The sequence below is a fragment of the Pinus tabuliformis genome, chromosome 5_1 (assembly GCF_031772625.1).
Source record: "Pinus tabuliformis cultivar Carrire ecotype Pingquan chromosome 5_1, CPIR1, whole genome shotgun sequence".
Lineage (NCBI taxonomy): Eukaryota > Viridiplantae > Streptophyta > Pinopsida > Pinales > Pinaceae > Pinus > Pinus tabuliformis.
Genome location: NC_142305.1, coordinates 916766722 through 916785877, shown reverse-complemented (window position 1 = coordinate 916785877; position 19156 = coordinate 916766722). Strand labels below are relative to the sequence as shown.

The window sequence follows — 19156 nt, the reverse complement described above, 5'->3', positions numbered from 1 at the left end:
TTTGATTTTATGAAATAATGGTATATTTATGATGCAGTGTGCTCAGTCATCTTCCACATGTCCGTTGACTCAACTCTTGACTTAGGATAATTTCCAAGTCATTTCCACGTCATTCTATCACATGGAATAATTTATTTATCTCTATTTTATTTAATTCTAGCCTAATTAAAAGCCACACTTTCCACTAAACATAGGAAATGTGGGTTTTGAGGGTCCAAAACACATTATTAACCCCTCAAAGTGTGTCGTAATAGAAAGTTGAGGGTGAGTGGTGTAATTTTTATTACTCATACCTCTTACAACTTCTCTACACTACACTTATTACAATTTAAATACAATTTTATTTGCAATTTTTGACCTGCGAGAAATCTAAAAAATTAAAAAATGACTACCTAGACCTAACCAAATTCCACTAAATTTTTTGTGTGATCTAGTATGGTAATATACATCGACTCTACACACTAAGATGTGTTAGGGGCTTGTTGACCCCTACTGGTCAACTACCCATGCAGTGCACCCCGTTTTTCTTAACAGAAAGAAGCAGCACCTGATCAGCATGTCCGTGCCATCCTGCCATCATCAGCAGTTTGATCTTTTTGGTTGTAAACCCAGTCTGCATGTATTAACTGTAAATAATCTTAGCAGACATGAAGTCATGTATGTAATTTGCCTAGGTGGACCTAACTTTCTGATGATAATCTACGTCCCGGAAGGTTTTTTGTCTCACCGATCCACGGATCGGCAGAGTTTTCCTTCAAACCTGACCCCAAAGCCGGGATTGATTTTGTCATTAGAACTTTAGGAGAATCCTAGTGTGTTTGTCTGCTAGATTATCGTTGTGTCGCAGAGCTGGGTGTTTTGTGAGGGTCTGTATTAAATGGGTTTGTCCCTTAAGATGTAATTTTGTAAAAGTCATGATGTAATGTGTCCTGAGGGTCGAGAAATGTTTTAAATCCCCTCATGAGTCCTAAGTCCTAGGTCCTAGGTGATGTTTCCGAAGGTTTAGTTCAGTGATCCATTTTAAAATGAATTAAAAAAATTAAAAAATGAATAAAAATAATGAAAAATAATAAAAAATTAAAAAAATCAAGTAAAAACCCTAACTAATAAAATAATAATATTTTAAGTGAATAAATCGACGGATGAGATCAAGAGATGTCTTGATCCTCATCAACGGTCGAGATCATTTCTACATGGATCACTCGAACTAGCCGTTAGGATCATTTCCTTTATATAGGGTCTTAGGGGGTCATTTCAAATCATCTGATCTGTGAGTCTGTACTGAAAAGCTCTCTTGTAATCTGATTTTCTGGTTAATAAAAAGACTTTGGGGTTCAAAACAGGCTGGTGTTACTCTCTGGAATTGCTGTGAGATTTTCATTTTTCTGCATATTTCAGTTTTCAGCAGTTAATAGTAGCTGGTTTTCAGGGCATTGTGAGTACAGGTATCTTGCTCACATGCTAGGGTTTGAATGTTGTAGGTTTTCTGGAATAATGGCAGGTATCTCCATTATTCCTTGAAATCTAGCAGCATTTCTTGCCCTCTTTACTGATGTTTGCTTGAAGTGTGCAGGAGATCTTCAGGTAAAAGGTACAGGTGGGCGTTCGGGGAAGTTCTCGGCTGAACCAGCCGACTCCCACTGGCTTTTCTGTGCAGAGCCCAGCTGACTGTTCCCTGGGTTAATCTTTCAAAGTTTCTTTTCTGTTTTACATTGAGAGATTTTTCTTTCTTTTCACAGTGAAGTTCAAAATTTCTGATATACTGAAAGTATTCCTGCTCTTATTTGCTGAATCTGGCTGTTAAGGGGCCACAATTTGTACATTTATCAGCTAATCTAGGGTTTCGAAAATTTTGCTTAGGGTTTTCAGTTTTGGTTTCATGTACACATTTTTCTTGTATCGATTTTCTATTTCGATTTGCAGGGTTTCTGAGAAATTTCAAGGGTTCATCAAAGCTGTTTTTACTGTTCAAAATTTTTTCTCTTTTGCAGAAAGAGACTCTTGAAATCGCTTTCGAAATACGCCTGGGCTTTCATTGGGAAATAAAATCTTGAATTTGCATCTGCGTAAGAAATCACGCCATCCTGCCGTCTGCCGCCATCAATTTGGTTGTCATGCGAGCCAGTCAATCTCATTATACAGGCAAATTCAATTTGGATAGCACGTGACTGTTTCAAAACTAAAAAATTTTCCAAGCATCACGCGGTCGCTGAAAGCTGCACGCCTCAATCAATAACGTAAGGTAAATTTGAATGAGCACGCAGACATATGGCTTGAAGGCGTCAGAGGGCAGACGATTTGGATGAAACACGTTTTTTTTAAACACGCTGGCCATCAACCTGAAGACACCCACGCAAATTTTCTGAAATCTCTGCTGCCTGATTTGCTGGAAGACGTCGACTCCTCTGCTGACCCGCAAATACAATCTCATCCTGCCATCGAAGGAGTTCCAAAGAGCCAAAATCGCAGGCGTGGGCACTGCGGGATTGCGTTCTACCTGCAAAACGCTCAGAAAATTGTCTTGCTGCTACGGGCCAGGTAAAATCTTTCCCTTTATGCGGATTTTCACGCTCAGTCTTTTCCCTTCGTCGCAGGCACCGTCCCAAACTGCGTTTTTTTTGAATGATATTTGCGTGGATTACCTTCTGCGATTTATGGACGCGTCTCAGTGGATCATTCTCTATGCGTTTGCATTTTGTCGACGGCTAGGGTATACATCCATGGCATAAAAATCGATTTATGTTTTGCCGTGGTCATGTAGTGTAGGGCTTCGATTCACTTTCCTTTTGTTTTTTTTCAAAGTGTATGCGTAGGTATTTTTTTTAGATTTAGGTTTTCGTTATGATATAATTAGATTTTAATTGTTTTAGAGTTTCGATTTTAGTTTTAAGTTAGGATTAAAATTTTGGTAGCGTTTCCTTTTTAATTCGTTTCTCTTTTAAATTTTTATAACATGAAAAATAAAAAATTAAAAAAGGATTCATTTATAAAAAAGACTTAGGCTTTGTTAAGTTGACTTTATTTTTTTTAGATTTTAATGTTTTAGATTTAACTTAATTAGATTTTGATTTTTTGTTTTATTTTTTATAAAAAGGAAAAAATATAAAAATAGTAAAAATGATTTTATTTTAGGCTTTTTAGAATAGATTCTAATTTTTAAATTTCATTTTTTTTAATAATAAAAAAAAAAAAAAAAAATTTAAAAAAAAAAATTTTGCGGAAATTTTATTTTGCCAAGTTTCAGTGGTTTTTATGCTATATCTTTATGCTGAAGATCTAATTTTTTTTTATCCGAGATGCGAACCTGATATCTGGTTAATGGTTTATGATTCGTAGTGTTTTAAAGCATTCATCTTTTCAAATTTTCAGTTGTCGGGTATCGTTTTGGTCATATGATTTAGCTGATGATAGATGGTTGCTATTCATGGTCCATGTTTCTATATCATTTAAAAAGTAATCATTTAGACATTAACTCCACAAGGCACTGGTCTGCTAAATTAACCAAATCATCGCGTGCTTTTTTTTTTTTTACATCGTGTCTCGTGTTTCCCAACCAACTGGTCGACAGTTGGCCTCATCATCTCACAGGGACTACCCCCCTTAGCCGCGGGAAACAGGCTTAAACGGAGGGATCGGGGATCAGAGTGACAGCCCCCGGTCTGAGCGTTGTCGTGTCAATCTGCGCGACATCATTTTTGGCGCCGTTGCCGGGGACAGAGTTTTTCTGTTCCTGGAGTTTCATCGACATTCATCTTCTCATCTTCTCATCTCTCATTTGAGCTGGCAGATTCAATATTTTGGCATCTTTTCATCACATATCAGCAGCATCTCTTCGGTGTGTTTCTTGTTTGGGTGGCGACTCCATTTTCTTATTTTTCCCAGACAAGAAGCCTCCCGCATATCTGTTTGTTGGTTACTTCTTGGATCTTAGAATCAGTTTTATTGTTCAAGTGGCGACTCCACTTCTTTCATCTTTTGATTTTCTTGAGCAAAGAGCTAGTTCTATCATCCATCTGATCCCTTATTGTTCATCATGGATTATTCATTTAAACCATGTCATTTTACTGATAATCTCCACGATCTTCCGAAAGAGGCCATTGGTAAATTATTTAAGTTCTCGGGTGATGATTCGGTCGCTGTTAAAAGGCATTTAAACATGTTTACTTGTGTAATGATCTTATACTGTAGATTTCCTCAATATAATAATGAAGATTTCAAGATGCGTCTATTTGTCCGTTCTTTAGAGGGTGATGCCTTGAATTGGTTTAATAACTTTCCTAATGATTTTTTCACTTCTTTACAAGACATTCTCAATGCTTTTAAAGATAGATATGATAGTCCAAACAGCTTGCCTTCTACTTCTAAAATTGTTGAACAGAAAGAAAGTAATTCAGCTGTTGAAGAAAGATTTCAAGGTCAGAATGTGTCATCCACCGGAAATATTGCAGATCATCATAGTGGAAAATCAGGGACAAATAACAATGAAAGGGAAGAACAAAAGCAAATTATACAAGATCTAAAGATGCTGGTGAAAAATCTGGAAAGCAACCAAACTAATCTTATCAATGATGTTAAAACTTTACGCACCCATCTGGAAAAACGTAATAAGGAGATTGAGGACACGCAAAGTCAGCATGCTAAGGAAATTGAGGCCATGAAAACTAAACATGAAACAGAAATTGGAAACATGCAAGCGAATCATGAAGAAGAAATAAATTCCATGCAGCATTGCTTGATGAACATAAAGGAAGAAAATGTTAAAGTAATAAAAGACATGGAAGAACATCATGCCAGACAAATTAGCGCTATAAAGGTTGAACACTCTAGACAAATGGATGCCATTAGAATACAGGTTCAAAAATTTCAGCAATTGGAAAATGAAAGAAAACAGATAACATCAATAGATCAGGAGCCTTCTCATTTGCCGCAACAAGTTCCATCTTATTATGAGGAGGTCATTAGGTGGATAACTGAAGGTGATCCAGATAAGCTTAAAAACGATAAAAATCAGATGCAAGACACAAAAGGACTTAGCATGCATATCTTACACACTTCATCTGATAGTTTCGAAATAGAAAGTTCCAGATCATCAGTAATTCATCCTGCCAGAAAGAAGAAGCGTAAGAGGAAGAAGATTAGACGAAGATTTAACGCATCAGACGGCCGTGAGCAACTTGATTTTCGGATAGGAAAGAGTCCTACCATATGCAGAATTGGACATGGCACATCCGACAAGCAGCCGACAGATTTGCCTGAAAGCAGGCAAATGCTCAGTATGCACTATATTGAAAACATCTGATGCCGTAGGGCATCCTTTGTATCGTATTTCTAACCCTACTCCTTGTTTTTTCCGCATTTTCGTTTCTGTTTTAGATAGTTAATAAAAGAAGAGCTTTTATCTTTATTGTGCTTAACGTATATGCTGATTTTTGGATGGACGCTACTTATTTTTGTGTTGTATGGATGCAGATTCTGGATTCTCACATTCCTGCAAGCAGCAACGTGTCCCCAAGTAGAGCCAGATGTTGACCCCTACTGGTCAACTACCCATGCAGTGCACCCCGTTTTTCTTGACAGAAAGAAGCAGCACCTGATCAGCATGTCCGTGCCATCCTGCCATCATCAGCAGTTTGATCTTTTTGGTTGTAAACCCAGTCTGCATGTATTAACTGTAAATAATCTTAGCAGACATGAAGTCATGTATGTAATTTGCCTAGGTGGACCTAACTTTCTGATGATAATCTACGTCCCGGAAGGTTTTTTGTCTCACCGATCCACGGATCGGCAGAGTTTTCCTTCAAACCTGACCCCAAAGCCGGGATTGATTTTGTCATTAGAACTTTAGGAGAATCCTAGTGTGTTTGTCTGCTAGATTATCGTTGTGTCGCAGAGCTGGGTGTTTTGTGAGGGTCTGTATTAAATGGGTTTGTCCCTTAAGATGTAATTTTGTAAAAGTCATGATGTAATGTGTCCTGAGGGTCGAGAAATGTTTTAAATCCCCTCATGAGTCCTAAGTCCTAGGTCCTAGGTGATGTTTCCGAAGGTTTAGTTCAGTGATCCATTTTAAAATGAATTAAAAAAATTAAAAAATGAATAAAAATAATGAAAAATAATAAAAAATTAAAAAAATCAAGTAAAAACCCTAACTAATAAAATAATAATATTTTAAGTGAATAAATCGACGGATGAGATCAAGAGATGTCTTGATCCTCATCAACGGTCGAGATCATTTCTACATGGATCACTCGAACTAGCCGTTAGGATCATTTCCTTTATATAGGGTCTTAGGGGGTCATTTCAAATCATCTGATCTGTGAGTCTGTACTGAAAAGCTCTCTTGTAATCTGATTTTCTGGTTAATAAAAAGACTTTGGGGTTCAAAACAGGCTGGTGTTACTCTCTGGAATTGCTGTGAGATTTTCATTTTTCTGCATATTTCAGTTTTCAGCAGTTAATAGTAGCTGGTTTTCAGGGCATTGTGAGTACAGGTATCTTGCTCACATGCTAGGGTTTGAATGTTGTAGGTTTTCTGGAATAATGGCAGGTATCTCCATTATTCCTTGAAATCTAGCAGCATTTCTTGCCCTCTTTACTGATGTTTGCTTGAAGTGTGCAGGAGATCTTTAGGTAAAAGGTACAGGTGGGCGTTCGGGGAAGTTCTCGGCTGAACCAGCCGACTCCCACTGGCTTTTCTATGCAGAGCCCAGCCGACTGTTCCCTGGGTTAATCTTTCAAAGTTTCTTTTCTGTTTTACATTGAGAGATTTTTCTTTCTTTTCACAGTGAAGTTCAAAATTTCTGATATACTGAAAGTATTCCTGCTCTTATTTGCTGAATCTGGCTGTTAAGGGGCCACAATTTGTATATTTATCAGCTAATCTAGGGTTTCGAAAATTTTGCTTAGGGTTTTCAGTTTTGGTTTCATGTACACATTTTTCTTGTATCGATTTTCTATTTCGATTTGCAGGGTTTCTGAGAAATTTCAAGGGTTCATCAAAGCTGTTTTTACTGTTCAAAATTTTTTCTCTTTTGCAGAAAGAGACTCTTGAAATCGCTTTTGAAATACACCTGGGCTTTCATTGGGAAATAAAATCTTGAATTTGCATCTGCGTAAGAAATCACGCCATCCTGCCGTCTGCCGCCATCAATTTGGTTGTCATGCGAGCCAGTCAATCTCATTATATAGGCAAATTCAATTTGGATAGCACGTGACTGTTTCAAAACTAAAAATTTTTCCAACCATCACGCGGTCGCTGAAAGCTGCACGCCTCAATCAATAACGTAAGGTAAATTTGTATGAGCACGCAGACATATGGCTTGAAGGCGTCAGAGGGCAGACGATTTGGATGAAACACGTTTTTTTTAAACACGTTGGCCATCAACCTGAAGACACCCACGCAAATTTTCTGAAATCTCTGCTGCCTGATTTGCTGGAAGACGTCGACTCCTCTGCTGACCCGCAAATACAATCTCATCCTGCCATCGAAGGAGTTCCAAAGAGCCAAAATCGCAGGCGTGGGCACTGCGGGATTGCGTTCTACCTGCAAAACGCTCAGAAAATTGTCTTGCTGCTACGGGCCAGGTAAAATCTTTCCCTTTATGCGGATTTCACGCTCAGTCTTTTCCCTTCGTCGCAGGCACCGTCCCAAACTGCATTTTTTTTGAATGATATTTGCGTGGATTACCTTCTGCAATTTATGGACGTGTCTCAGTGGATCATTCTCTATGCGTTTGCATTTTGTCGACGGCTAGGGTATACATCCATGGCATAAAAATCGATTTATGTTTTGCCGTGGTCATGTAGTGTAGGGCTTCGATTCACTTTCCTTTTGTTTTTTTTCAAAGTGTATGCGTAGGTATTTTTTTTAGATTTAGGTTTTCGTTATGATATAATTAGATTTTAATTGTTTTAGAGTTTCGATTTTAGTTTTAAGTTAGGATTAAAATTTTGGTAGCGTTTCCTTTTTAATTCGTTTCTCTTTTAAATTTTTATAACATGAAAAATAAAAAATTAAAAAAGAATTCATTTATAAAAAAGACTTAGGCTTTGTTAAGTTGACTTTATTTTTTTTTGATTTTAATGTTTTAGATTTAACTTAATTAGATTTTGATTTTTTGTTTTATTTTTTATAAAAAGGAAAAAATATAAAAATAGTAAAAATGATTTTATTTTAGGCTTTTTAGAATAGATTCTAATTTTTAAATTTCATTTTTTTTTAATAATAAAAAAAAAAAAAAAAAAATTTAAAAAATAAAAATTTTGCGGAAATTTTATTTTGCCAAGTTTCAGTGGTTTTTATGCTATATCTTTATGCTGAAGATCTAATTTTTTTTTATCCGAGATGCGAACCTGATATCTGGTTAATGGTTTATGATTCGTAGTGTTTTAAAGCATTCATCTTTTCAAATTTTCAGTTGTCGGGTATCGTTTTGGTCATATGATTTAGCTGATGATAGATGGTTGCTATTCATGGTCCATGTTTCTATATCATTTAAAAAGTAATCATTTAGACATTAACTCCACAAGGCACTGGTCTGCTAAATTAACCAAATCATCGCGTGCTTTTTTTTTTTTTACATCGTGTCTCGTGTTTCCCAACCAACTGGTCGACAGTTGGCCTCATCATCTCACAGGGACTACCCCCCTTAGCCGCGGGAAACAGGCTTAAACGGAGGGATCGGGGATCAGAGTGACAGCCCCCGGTCTGAGCGTTGTCGTGTCAATCTGCGCGACAACAGGGCTCAACCTTCAAACCGTCACCCCGGCTTTGGTGTAAAAAGTGAGTGAAAAAACCCAGAAAATTATCCGCTTTTGAAAAAAAGGGTTAATTAACTAGATAAAAAAACACTCCAAGGTGTACTCGTTTGTTGATCGAGTCCCAACATCCTAGGCTTGTTACAGACTCAAAACTCATCATTACTAGTATCATTTATTACAATTCCCCGTAGGGTGTGGAATCTGGGTACAAGAAAGATGATGAGAAGATAGAAGTAGAGTTTAAAAACTATGTTGACTGATGATATCCGATGTTACAAGTGTCCTCTGGATCATCTTTGGGCATGGAGTCTTTCATATAATCATCAGGTGTCCTCCCAGTGGTTAACAAGTCCAAAATAATCGTGTCAATTTTTTGTGTGTGCTAGCATATTTCTCAGTTCCTATTTTTTCTTCTGCGGTATTTTTATTTGCTGAAGAAATTGCAGCATGAATATTTCATTATTTTGTTGTAAACAAAATAAATTGCATAATCAATTTATCAGTTAGGAGAAATATTTCCAGTTGCTACATTTCAAGGAATTTTCACAACTATATAGATCAAGTAGTTGATACTCTCATGAAGACAAGCAATGAGGCTTGTGATGATGGCTTCCATTATTGAAAGGAAGGAATCTGCTCTGGTTTGAGAGGGAGCAAAATGAGTCTCCGTGAATAAGGAGCAAGGTTTTATTCTCAAGATTAAAAGAGAATAGCGATGTACTCTCTGATTGAGAGGGAGTGATGATGAACATCACATATGCATTCTCCTCTTCGGGTGATGAAGAGAGAATGGCGGAGGATTGGATAAGCATCTGTGATTTCGTTAAGGATATAACATCCATGAAAAGGAAAGGATCGATACTCTTTGAGAATGGGACAGGAATCCAAGAGAAGAGTGGTCGAAGAGGACCGATATTCTTTGAGGACTCAAGTATGGAGATCCAAGATAAGAATAGTCCTAAAAGGACATACCTTGTGGACATCTAGATGGGGTATGTACCTTAGAGAGGTAGTGCAGTATCACACATAAAGCCTCCTAGCATAATGCTCTTGAATAAAGAAGAGCTTGTCTAGTTAGGCCTCAAGGACAATGTTGGTTATAATAATGATGCTTACAATATGGCTTATCAATCCGACTGTTCTTGAGAACTCTTTAGTTTGAGATATGATGTTGTACTGGTTGTAACTTGTACAATTATGAATACCTCCCTAGGTAAGAGGGAGTGTTGAGAAATGTAACTAGTTTTTGTCTTCATAATTGTTGTACTCATTTCAATATGTATCCTATGTAACAAACAAGAAAAATTATTATTATTATTAAAGAACGGGTTTCACGCTCATTATTAATGGTCTTCTAGGTAAAAGCATGTTCTTTGTACTTCTAGGGTTTGTTAGGTCTTAGGATTTATTGTCATGAGTCAATGGAGTCAACATAATGTTTACAAGACCTTTCGAGGCAATTTTTAATTGTAAAAAGAATTATTTTTGAGTCTAGAAAGTCCTGAAATCTCCAAGAGTACAAGTCGACCTAAAGGAGGGAATTCAACCCCTTGAGAAGGCTATAGAGCAGTTTCACTTCATTTGGAGACACACTCACTCACAAGTTCGATCTACAAGAAAAAATTCGATCTATAGCTGGGTAGCTACAAGAAGCAGAGCAAAGATCAAGAAGAAGGAAGAAGGACAAAATTTCTTGGTTTTTGCGCTCAATCTCTCTCACATGTGCGAAATTCTAGGGTTTTTGGGTTGCAGGAAGAGATCGAAGATGCAATTGCAGTAGGATGAAGTGCAAAAACTGGTAGCTGGAAGGAAGGAAACTTTGTCTAGACCTCACAAACCTTAGGAAGAGTTGTCTTGCTCTTGGAAGGTCAAATTAGGGTTTCTTCAGGAGTTGCTAGACCAAAGTTGCAGGTCGAAGTTGCAGGTGGAGTAGCAGTGTTGTAGCTGACAGATCGAAGTTGCAGTGCGTAGTAGTTTGGTGCAGATTCAAAAAGGACTTGAGGAAGGGCTGACTTGGTACTAGGAGATGGACTTGTTATAGGGATTGGGTCTTGTATCTCATTTGAAGCAGATTCTAAGAAAAGAAGAGTTTCCGGGTTTTCCCCTTGGAGGGGTTTTGCCTTGGCTGAGAGCCTACATCTATGTCCTCTTTTATTGTTATTACTTCTTGATATTGTTTGATGAACAAATCAAACTAAAAGATCATAAAGAAGATAACTAAGATTCACAAGCAAGTATCAAGGTCAAAGAAAATAAGTTTAATAAGCTGCCACTCTATCATTTTCTAACATTATCCTCAATTTCTACAACCCAACAAGAATAGGGATATTGTAAGTGTGCATGCAGACTCAGAATTACGGACCTCAGGATAACACTACTTAAGCTGTTTAGGTTATGGAGTATATAGAAAGAAATTTTATATATAGTGCCTGTAGATTCGTGACAGAATGGTATTAGAGTCATTATAGGGACTGCATAGATCACAATCTATTCTGTATATTAATTAACTATATTTGTGTGTTGGCAAGGCTATATGTATGCTGAGATGATAATGATGAAGAAAAGTTCATAACAAAACGTCTATACATTTCCCATCCTTGCGACTACAAACTTCTTATAAAGCCATAGCTGGGAAATCCCAGTCTGTAATAGAAGGCTTTGGTGTGAATAGCTCTCTTAGAAATACATGTTTTCTCATTTGTTGACTTTGTCCTTTGATATTATTAGACCTTGCATATCTTCTTCATTAGGTTTGCATATGCATTTCTACAGAAATTCCTTTGCTTAAAGGCATCAGGTCAGTAGCTGATTAATTTAGTTTGTTATTTAAACCCATAGATGATTGTGGAACTTAAGGATGTCTAGTTCAAATCTGCATGGCTTTTGAAATTTTAGGAAAAGAAACAATCTATAAAGAACAAGACAGTTAATAGTGATGCTTTTAGGGAAACATATTAAAGTTGGTTTCCTTTATTGTTACACTTCTTCCATATTATTGTCATATTATATCCTTATTAATTCGGTTGTTTCTCTGTTGTCTGCAGGTATGCTACTATCGCTATGTGCGTTTTTTCCCCAGTGGTAAATTCTTGTACAAGGTCAGCCATTCTGTACTTGAAAAGGCAGATGTGGTGATATCAATCTTCAATGGATTGTTGTAAACATGTTTTTAAAACTCATTCTCCTGTTGTTATTATAATTTCAGAACTCATCTCAGAAGGTGAAGGATGTTGCAAAAGCTATGCATGGACGGGCATCAAAAGCTGAGTCTGTCTTTGGCGGTCGCTACACAATGATAAAGGATCAGGTTTAAGCTTTTCCTTGCATTCATTACTTTTTTCTATAAATCATTATCTGGCCTCTAGGAGGAGGCCAAAAGGATTGTTAGAATCCAATCATGTCACACTCTGATTATGAAGTGTTGGATGGCATCATTGGACTTGAAAATTAACTGGACATCTCACTTAGTTGTTTCACTGCTGGTTTCTTCTGCAGCTATCCAGAAGACGTGTTCCTACCGTTTCTTGCTTATTAAAAACTTTAGCTAAGAAGATCACTTTTATTTGTCCTGTAGAGAACTATCCTCATCGTATATGCCACTTGAAACACCCTCTCAGCTTCTTTTCCTTTTGCATTGATTTTGAATCACTGTAAATCTGCATCATATTCTTTTAGCATGGGTTTTTTTATCACTTGAATTTGTCTTTTGAGAAAAGTCTTCAAACTTCAATGTGTTCTGAATGGACAGATTAGAATGGCTGTGCCTGTCACCAACAAAGAATTTCTTACATTGGGAGTAGTGTTTGCTAATTTGAGGGGAGTGACCTTAAGATATTGTTGCTGATTCAAGACCTTGAAATGTACTAAACCCTTTGAATCAATGAGGAAATCAGGTAGATCTGCTATTGAAATTGCAGATCAACAGGCAGATTCCTCGAATCTGTGAACTGATTTATCAATTTCAGCACATAAAGTAGGAAAATATGATTTTAAATTCGTAATTGACTGGTTCCAACTGAAAATGGCCTATAGAGAGACTGGAATAGAGGAAAACCAGCAAGGTAATCTTAGATTAAATTTTGCTAATTAGAGAACCTAAGACTGAATCCTTTAGAAAAGAGAACAATCACAATGTGAATTGAATTCTCAACCATTAAAAATCTTTATAAAGCAAACACAGCTTTTTTCCATTAATCAGACATGTCAATGTACATAGTTCTGATACAAATTCAGATCATGCTTGCCCTAGGGAACCAAAGGGGACAAGACTGAATGTTGCTTCTTCAGACCTTGTTGACCTACAAAGACCTCTAACAGTAGCTGTAGGACTCAGAAGATGGATCCAGAAGAAGAGAAGACAAGGACTGTTGAAGAAGACTGAAGGACATTCAGTGGCACTGATCCCTTCAATCCTCCTCTTTCTCTTATTTTATACTTGAAGATGGTGGCCAGGTTGAGAGTGCCTTTCACCTTCTCAATCTGATATACTTTTCTTTCCAAATATATCTTTCATGGCAAATTTTAACTAAAGGGTCAAAAAGCTTTTTTACAGTTGCATTGAAGGTAGGATAAACTTTTACTCCTTAAAAGCTACATTTGATCTTCACTAGGCAGCAGTGTTGCAAACATCCTGATTTTATTGCCAAAACATCGCGAAGTTGAGATTTTTTGGCCTAGCCAATGTTTGCCAATTTTTATCGATATTTTGGTGGTATCTTAATTTTGCCAATGTTTGGAGATTTTTACTGATATTTTTTCGATTTTTATGATTTTTTAATTTCCTGGACCCTTGCCGATTTTATCCCTATGATGATGGTTTCAACATTGCTTGGCAGCACTAACCTTGTCCAAATATGGTGCATGATGTTGTTCCTTGAGATGTTCTTGGCTAGGGAACTACGCGAAGGCATCCACTAATTTAAATCTAGAGTTTATTCGGTCTTTTGTATCAACCACTTGAAACTTTTTGGATAAACGAACTACAAACTCAATCTGCAGGCAGTCTCTCAAATGCAATAGACAGCTTTAGAAATGATATGTAGGTTATGCAGAATGTAAGAAAACATAAACAGAAGGTAAATTTTATTTCAAAAGCACTTAAACTCCTATTGGGAGGCAATACATTCTAAGCAATTGAATTTAGCAGTAACACAATGTATTTAATCAGCGATATGAATTTCACCCAAATGATTCAATGAAGGAGGGAGGTCATAGCTAATACAGATTGTATTTTCATGGAATCTTTCTTTCTGATCTTATCATAGTGACAGATATGACAGAGGAATTAGTTCCCAGCTGTCGTGTTCAAAATTTATTCATATAACTGGAAATCAAATACATATGAGAAATAAGTTATTGATAAACCAAGAAAGTACATGAACAGAGCCTTTTACAGACTATTATAATAAGAAAGACTGAATCTTACACTGAAAAAAATTTATTGTCTTGACTGCAAACTATGGCTGAATACAAAATTCTTGACCCCTTGGCATAAAGTTTTCCCTTCTTTTTATACAATATGAACTATAACAAAATTAGTTGCTTTGAGCAACTTTCTAGACCAGAAGTTGAAAATTAGATTTTGAGTAATCAAAAAGATAGGATCTGACAAAATTGATGCTGAAAGTTGCCTTTCATATGCTTCTGTTGCAGGAGCAATTTTGCTGAATCATTCCTGCAAAAATTGAGTATCCTCCAATCATCATTCATGGGATAAGTAAATGTGACTATTTTTCTATATCGAATATCCAACTCACTATACTCACCATAGGATGGAGCAGATGGAAACAAATTTTTAATTTGCCATAGTGGGTAAAAGGCATCGATCAATTTATTTACGATGGTATAGCGTCTTACCATTTGTTAGTTTTTGTAGCATCAAATAGGAGTTCTAGTCTCGATTTGTGTCAGAGAGACTAAGAACATGAGATCTTCAAAACCCAGAAAAGGTTTCGCAAGATAAGCTTGTGAAACGCCTTAATTAAATTAATTGGCCATCATTTAAATTTTTCCTAAGTCTAACTTAGAGAAATTGGTTAGTTAATAGTAATTAATTAAGGAAATGTGAGAATTCTCTAGAAACTCATACGGATTTGAGTTTGAGGTGACCTTAACCATTGATGGAGATCTAATCATGGTCGTTGGTTCACTGACGAGAGATTATAAGAGCAAGTTGATGGGGATGAAGATAGACACATCGAGTGAGAGGGAGAGCGAGTTCCTTGGGCAGATCGAGCTTTCCAGTTGCAAAGATTTAGCAAGAGAGAGTTCGAGCTAGAGCATAGTGATTGAGGGAGCAAGAATAGAGTATTCCAGTAGAGATTCCCAACAATAGAATAGGGAGGCCAAAATATTTTTGCGGGAAGGCCAAATAGCCAGAAACCCAATGCGAGTTACTGAAAGAGGGTTTTCAGTGTTGTGAGAGGTTAGATCGAGCTCCAGAAGGCCAAGCAAATTTCTTCCAGTGGCAGAGAGAGGTAGGATGGCTCATTTGGAGCCAACTAGCAAATCGTACGATTTTCCTAGGCTAGGCAATGCGAATTCCTGGAGGTCGAGTTTTTGAGGGGAGTTCAAGCAGGTCAGAGGGAGGTCGAGATAATTTGTAGAAGGGAGAATTTTTCTCCAAAATTATTTTATCAAATTATTTTGCTGGAGGATTGCCAATTTGGGCATCCAGATTATTGTACTCAGATTTTACTGTTGCATAATAAAATAAAGCCTCATCTGTGGTACTGATTTTCCCTTCAAGCTTTTTCCGACTTTTGTTCGAAAATATTGGTGTCATTTTTATTGTGTGTGTGCACATTCATTTTCTCAGTTCCAGTTTATTTTCCGCATCGTAATTTTTATTGTGAAGAATTGCAATGTGATTTATTCGTTATTTGTTGTAACAAATAAACTGCATAATTAATCAATGAGAAGAATAAATTCTAGTTGTTGCATTTCAAGGAAATTTTCACATGGTATCAGAGCAAGTTTGAAGATAGATCAGAAGCTCAAAAGTGAAGGAGAAATTTTGCAGCTTGAGAGGGAGTTTCTGGGTAGAATTTCTTTGGTCTACGTAGGGGCTAGCCCGGGGTGCAAATTGTATAGACAAGGGTTCGATTTTCTAGTTGCAAGTGCAGGGAAATTCGGGGTTCAATTTTCTAGTTGCATGTGTAGGAAAATTCGATCAGCCTCAGCAGCAGAGATTTGCAGGCAATGGATTTGTTGGGAAGCAGTTCTGGAGAGAAAATCAATCAATTTGTTGAGTAGATCTAGGCACAGCTGGTTTGCAACTGGTTTTGCAGCAGCATATCAGTGTTGGCTGTGTTATCACTCAAACTAGCAGGGGGCCTAAAGAGACTCCTAAAGGGACAACTGCTAGATCAAGGACAACAATGGAGACTTAGCCCATTGTCACCTCAACTAAGACTCCCTACTCTTTATGGACTTTCACCGATGGGAGGAGACCCGGTATATAGAAAGTCACTTGTGAAGGATGAATCAACAAATGGATGTGAAGTGACCTTAATGATCCTTTTCCTAGAAGGTGGTTAAGGATGGAGCTTGCTTTCTCTTCAAGCAAGGTATGAAGCTTTCTAGGAGAATGAGGTGAGGATTTAAGGGCTAGGTTAAAGGAATATGCCTTGTAAAGGAGTTTCCCAATCCCTAAAATCCTTATTGGACTTGGTTTCCCCAGTGGTTCTTGAAGAATTAACTTTTCAAAGGTATGGGACCACACGGGACCAAGTGGACCCATAGGTTAAGGGGAGGGAGTTTAGCAATCGATGATGATCTTAACCTAAACAAGGAAGGGGAAAGGATCAAAACAAGAATTTCCACTTAAAGGTGTCAAATTGATCCTATGAGGTGCTAGCCTAGGGAAAACCAAGGCAAAGTTTAATCTCAGAGCTAGGGCTTGGGATATCTCACAATCCCTTCATCGGAATTTCTTCAAATTTGGAGGAGACCTTGAGGACACACCAACGTAGTAGAGGCTAGGAGATCGAACTTTTTCTATGGCTACTTTGTCGGGAAAGTGATGCCCTAGGTGGCCCAACGTGGCTAGACCTAGAAAAGAGGGGAACAAGGTGAAGAAAAAGGTTTTAAGGTGATCACCTTATGGTGGATCAATGCCTAATTCCTTTGGGGATATGGAGTCAAGAAGAATTATGAGAATGGATCTTGTTTCTAGTTCAAGGAGGCTTTAAGGGCAACTTTGTCCAATGTTAGGGAAAAAAAGAAAGTGACCTTAAAGCGTTTATACTTCGCTTGCACATGGAGATGGCTGATCAAGATAACTTCGATTTCTAGGACAATTCGTTCAACAAACAAATCCCATACATAGAGATATGCTATATAGAAACATAATTCCACAATGGAGAAATAAATGCATGCAACAATTAGCCCTAAAATAGTGAAAATACCATGATCAATGTATGTGACAAAGTAAAAGAAAATAGCATCAATATCATACTTACATGTAAGAGAATATATCCAACCATCAATACATTTTCCAATAAAGAAGCTCCAAGATAAGAAAGTCCAATCCAAACATCAAAATTCATCTATGCTCCAATTTGTCCTCCAAGAAAGAAATGCGAAATTCTCAAGAGAAAGAATGATCCAATCCAAGTGATGGTACAAAATGAATTCATGTCTCTCTTATTTATACACTCATTAGGAGTTAGAATAACCTAATTTGAGCCTACATTATCCCATCAACTAAAATAATGTGCCAATAACTATCATTTGGTGACAAGCCCACCAAACTAGCTCATAAACAACATATCAAACCTCCCAAGAGGTCGGATAATCAATAATGCATGTCGTTGAGCTCTCTAAGAGGCCTGATGAAGTCCATAAGTGCCAAAATGATGAATTGGACTTCCAAAAGAAATGGACAAGGGGTTGGTCCCTTGTTCTCCACATAAGAAACCTGTGGTGCTCCCAATGGCTGTGAGGACACACAAGTGACCTCATCGGTCTCCAAGTCAGTCGAAAATCCCTGTAGATCATTTGTAAGGACTCAGATGATGGTGTAAGTGATGCTACATCAGCGTGCAAGTCCTAGGTCATTTTCCAAGTGCATGGTACAACTGTGGGGTTGGCTGGGAAAAGGTGAACCAGGTGCATCGTCCTTGTCCAATAGTTGAATCTCGAGCAATCTCTAACATCTCTAGGGATCCATGGATTGTTGTCTACTGTTGTGGAGGCCCATGGCTCTCAACACACACCCTACATGTGCCAATGTAGCCCTCTGGAGGGTCAGGACCTCATATAGGGAGACCAAACTCAAGATGGAGACCACCTGCAATCCTGCATAAGATCCAATGCATCCCCTAGCCTTCTAGTCCAACAAGGAAATCAAGTAAGACAGTTTGCAAACCATGGAAAACAGGTGAGGACTTCATAATGGCATGCCCTTCCATAATGGGCTTTGGTATGTGCTAATGTCTCCAAGCTCAAATGGGGTTAACCAAGTGTCCCATTAGGTGGCTTCTACTTCTAAAGGGCATAGTATGTCCAAAGTACACCCTTCAAAAGGTGGTGGTATGTGATAAAGAGATGAATGGAGTAGGGGATGAAAGGGGCAACCCTAGGCCACATGCTGGGGTACAAGGGTAGCTAATAAAAGGGAAGCTCACACTTGGGTATATAATGTATAGGAGGGAGAAATCGTGGTACATGAGTTGCCCCGGCCTTGATTCCCACCCTTCTTTATATGTCTTTTGCCTTTTATGAATTTTCTTTACTTGACTGCTCAAGGCTCAAGGGATAAGAGCATGATGTGTGAGATATAGCAGTGGATACCCCCTTTAAGGTAGGGCGGTTCATTGCCCACCAGGGGTTGGGACAATCATGGGTTCCTAAATGATAAAGGAGGCTCATCTAGGGCCTGTAGGAACTAGGGTGATGGCCATGATGATTGGGTAGAGCTCAAGTATTGGCTTTTCCCACGTTTTAAATGTTTGTCCCAGCCATCTTTTGCATTTTGTGGTACATTTTCCTGTTGAATGTGGCCAATTATGCTTTTACTTTTCTTTTCAGCTACATCAACCTTCAGGGCATCATTCCAGGCCCGACCCAAGGTGTGGGCAAGGGGAAGGGGAAAGCTAACCCTATGTGGACCTAGGTGGGAGAAATGATGAATGGGGTTATAATGAATGGAAGGGGAATAATATATATGGATGAGGGAGCGAGACAATGCAACCAAAATTGGGGTATCCCATGTAATACCATCCCTAAAACCGAAGGGTCAGTAAAAGAGATCCCACGGGACTAGAGTCCAAGGTTAACATCCAAAAGGGGTCTAGGGGACAAGAGAATAGACCTAGCCCATTCTTTCCACTAAATCCCCCCATTAATCCATGCCTAGAAGTTTCTATGATAAGCAAACTACAATACTCAATTACCA

General features: G+C 37.8%; 1 protein-coding gene across 2 annotated transcripts in view; it reads left to right on the top strand.

Moving 5' to 3' along the window:
- LOC149167787 (F-box protein 7-like) overlaps positions 1-19156 on the top strand; it is a 518393-nt gene that overhangs the window by 379690 nt on the left and 119547 nt on the right. For both annotated transcript variants that reach the window (XM_089433153.1, XM_089433152.1), the window contains exons 7-8: positions 11802-11855; positions 11963-12064. In XM_089433153.1, coding sequence (XP_089289279.1) covers positions 11802-11855; positions 11963-12064 — 156 coding nt within the window. The remainder of the gene's footprint in view (positions 1-11801; positions 11856-11962; positions 12065-19156) is intronic.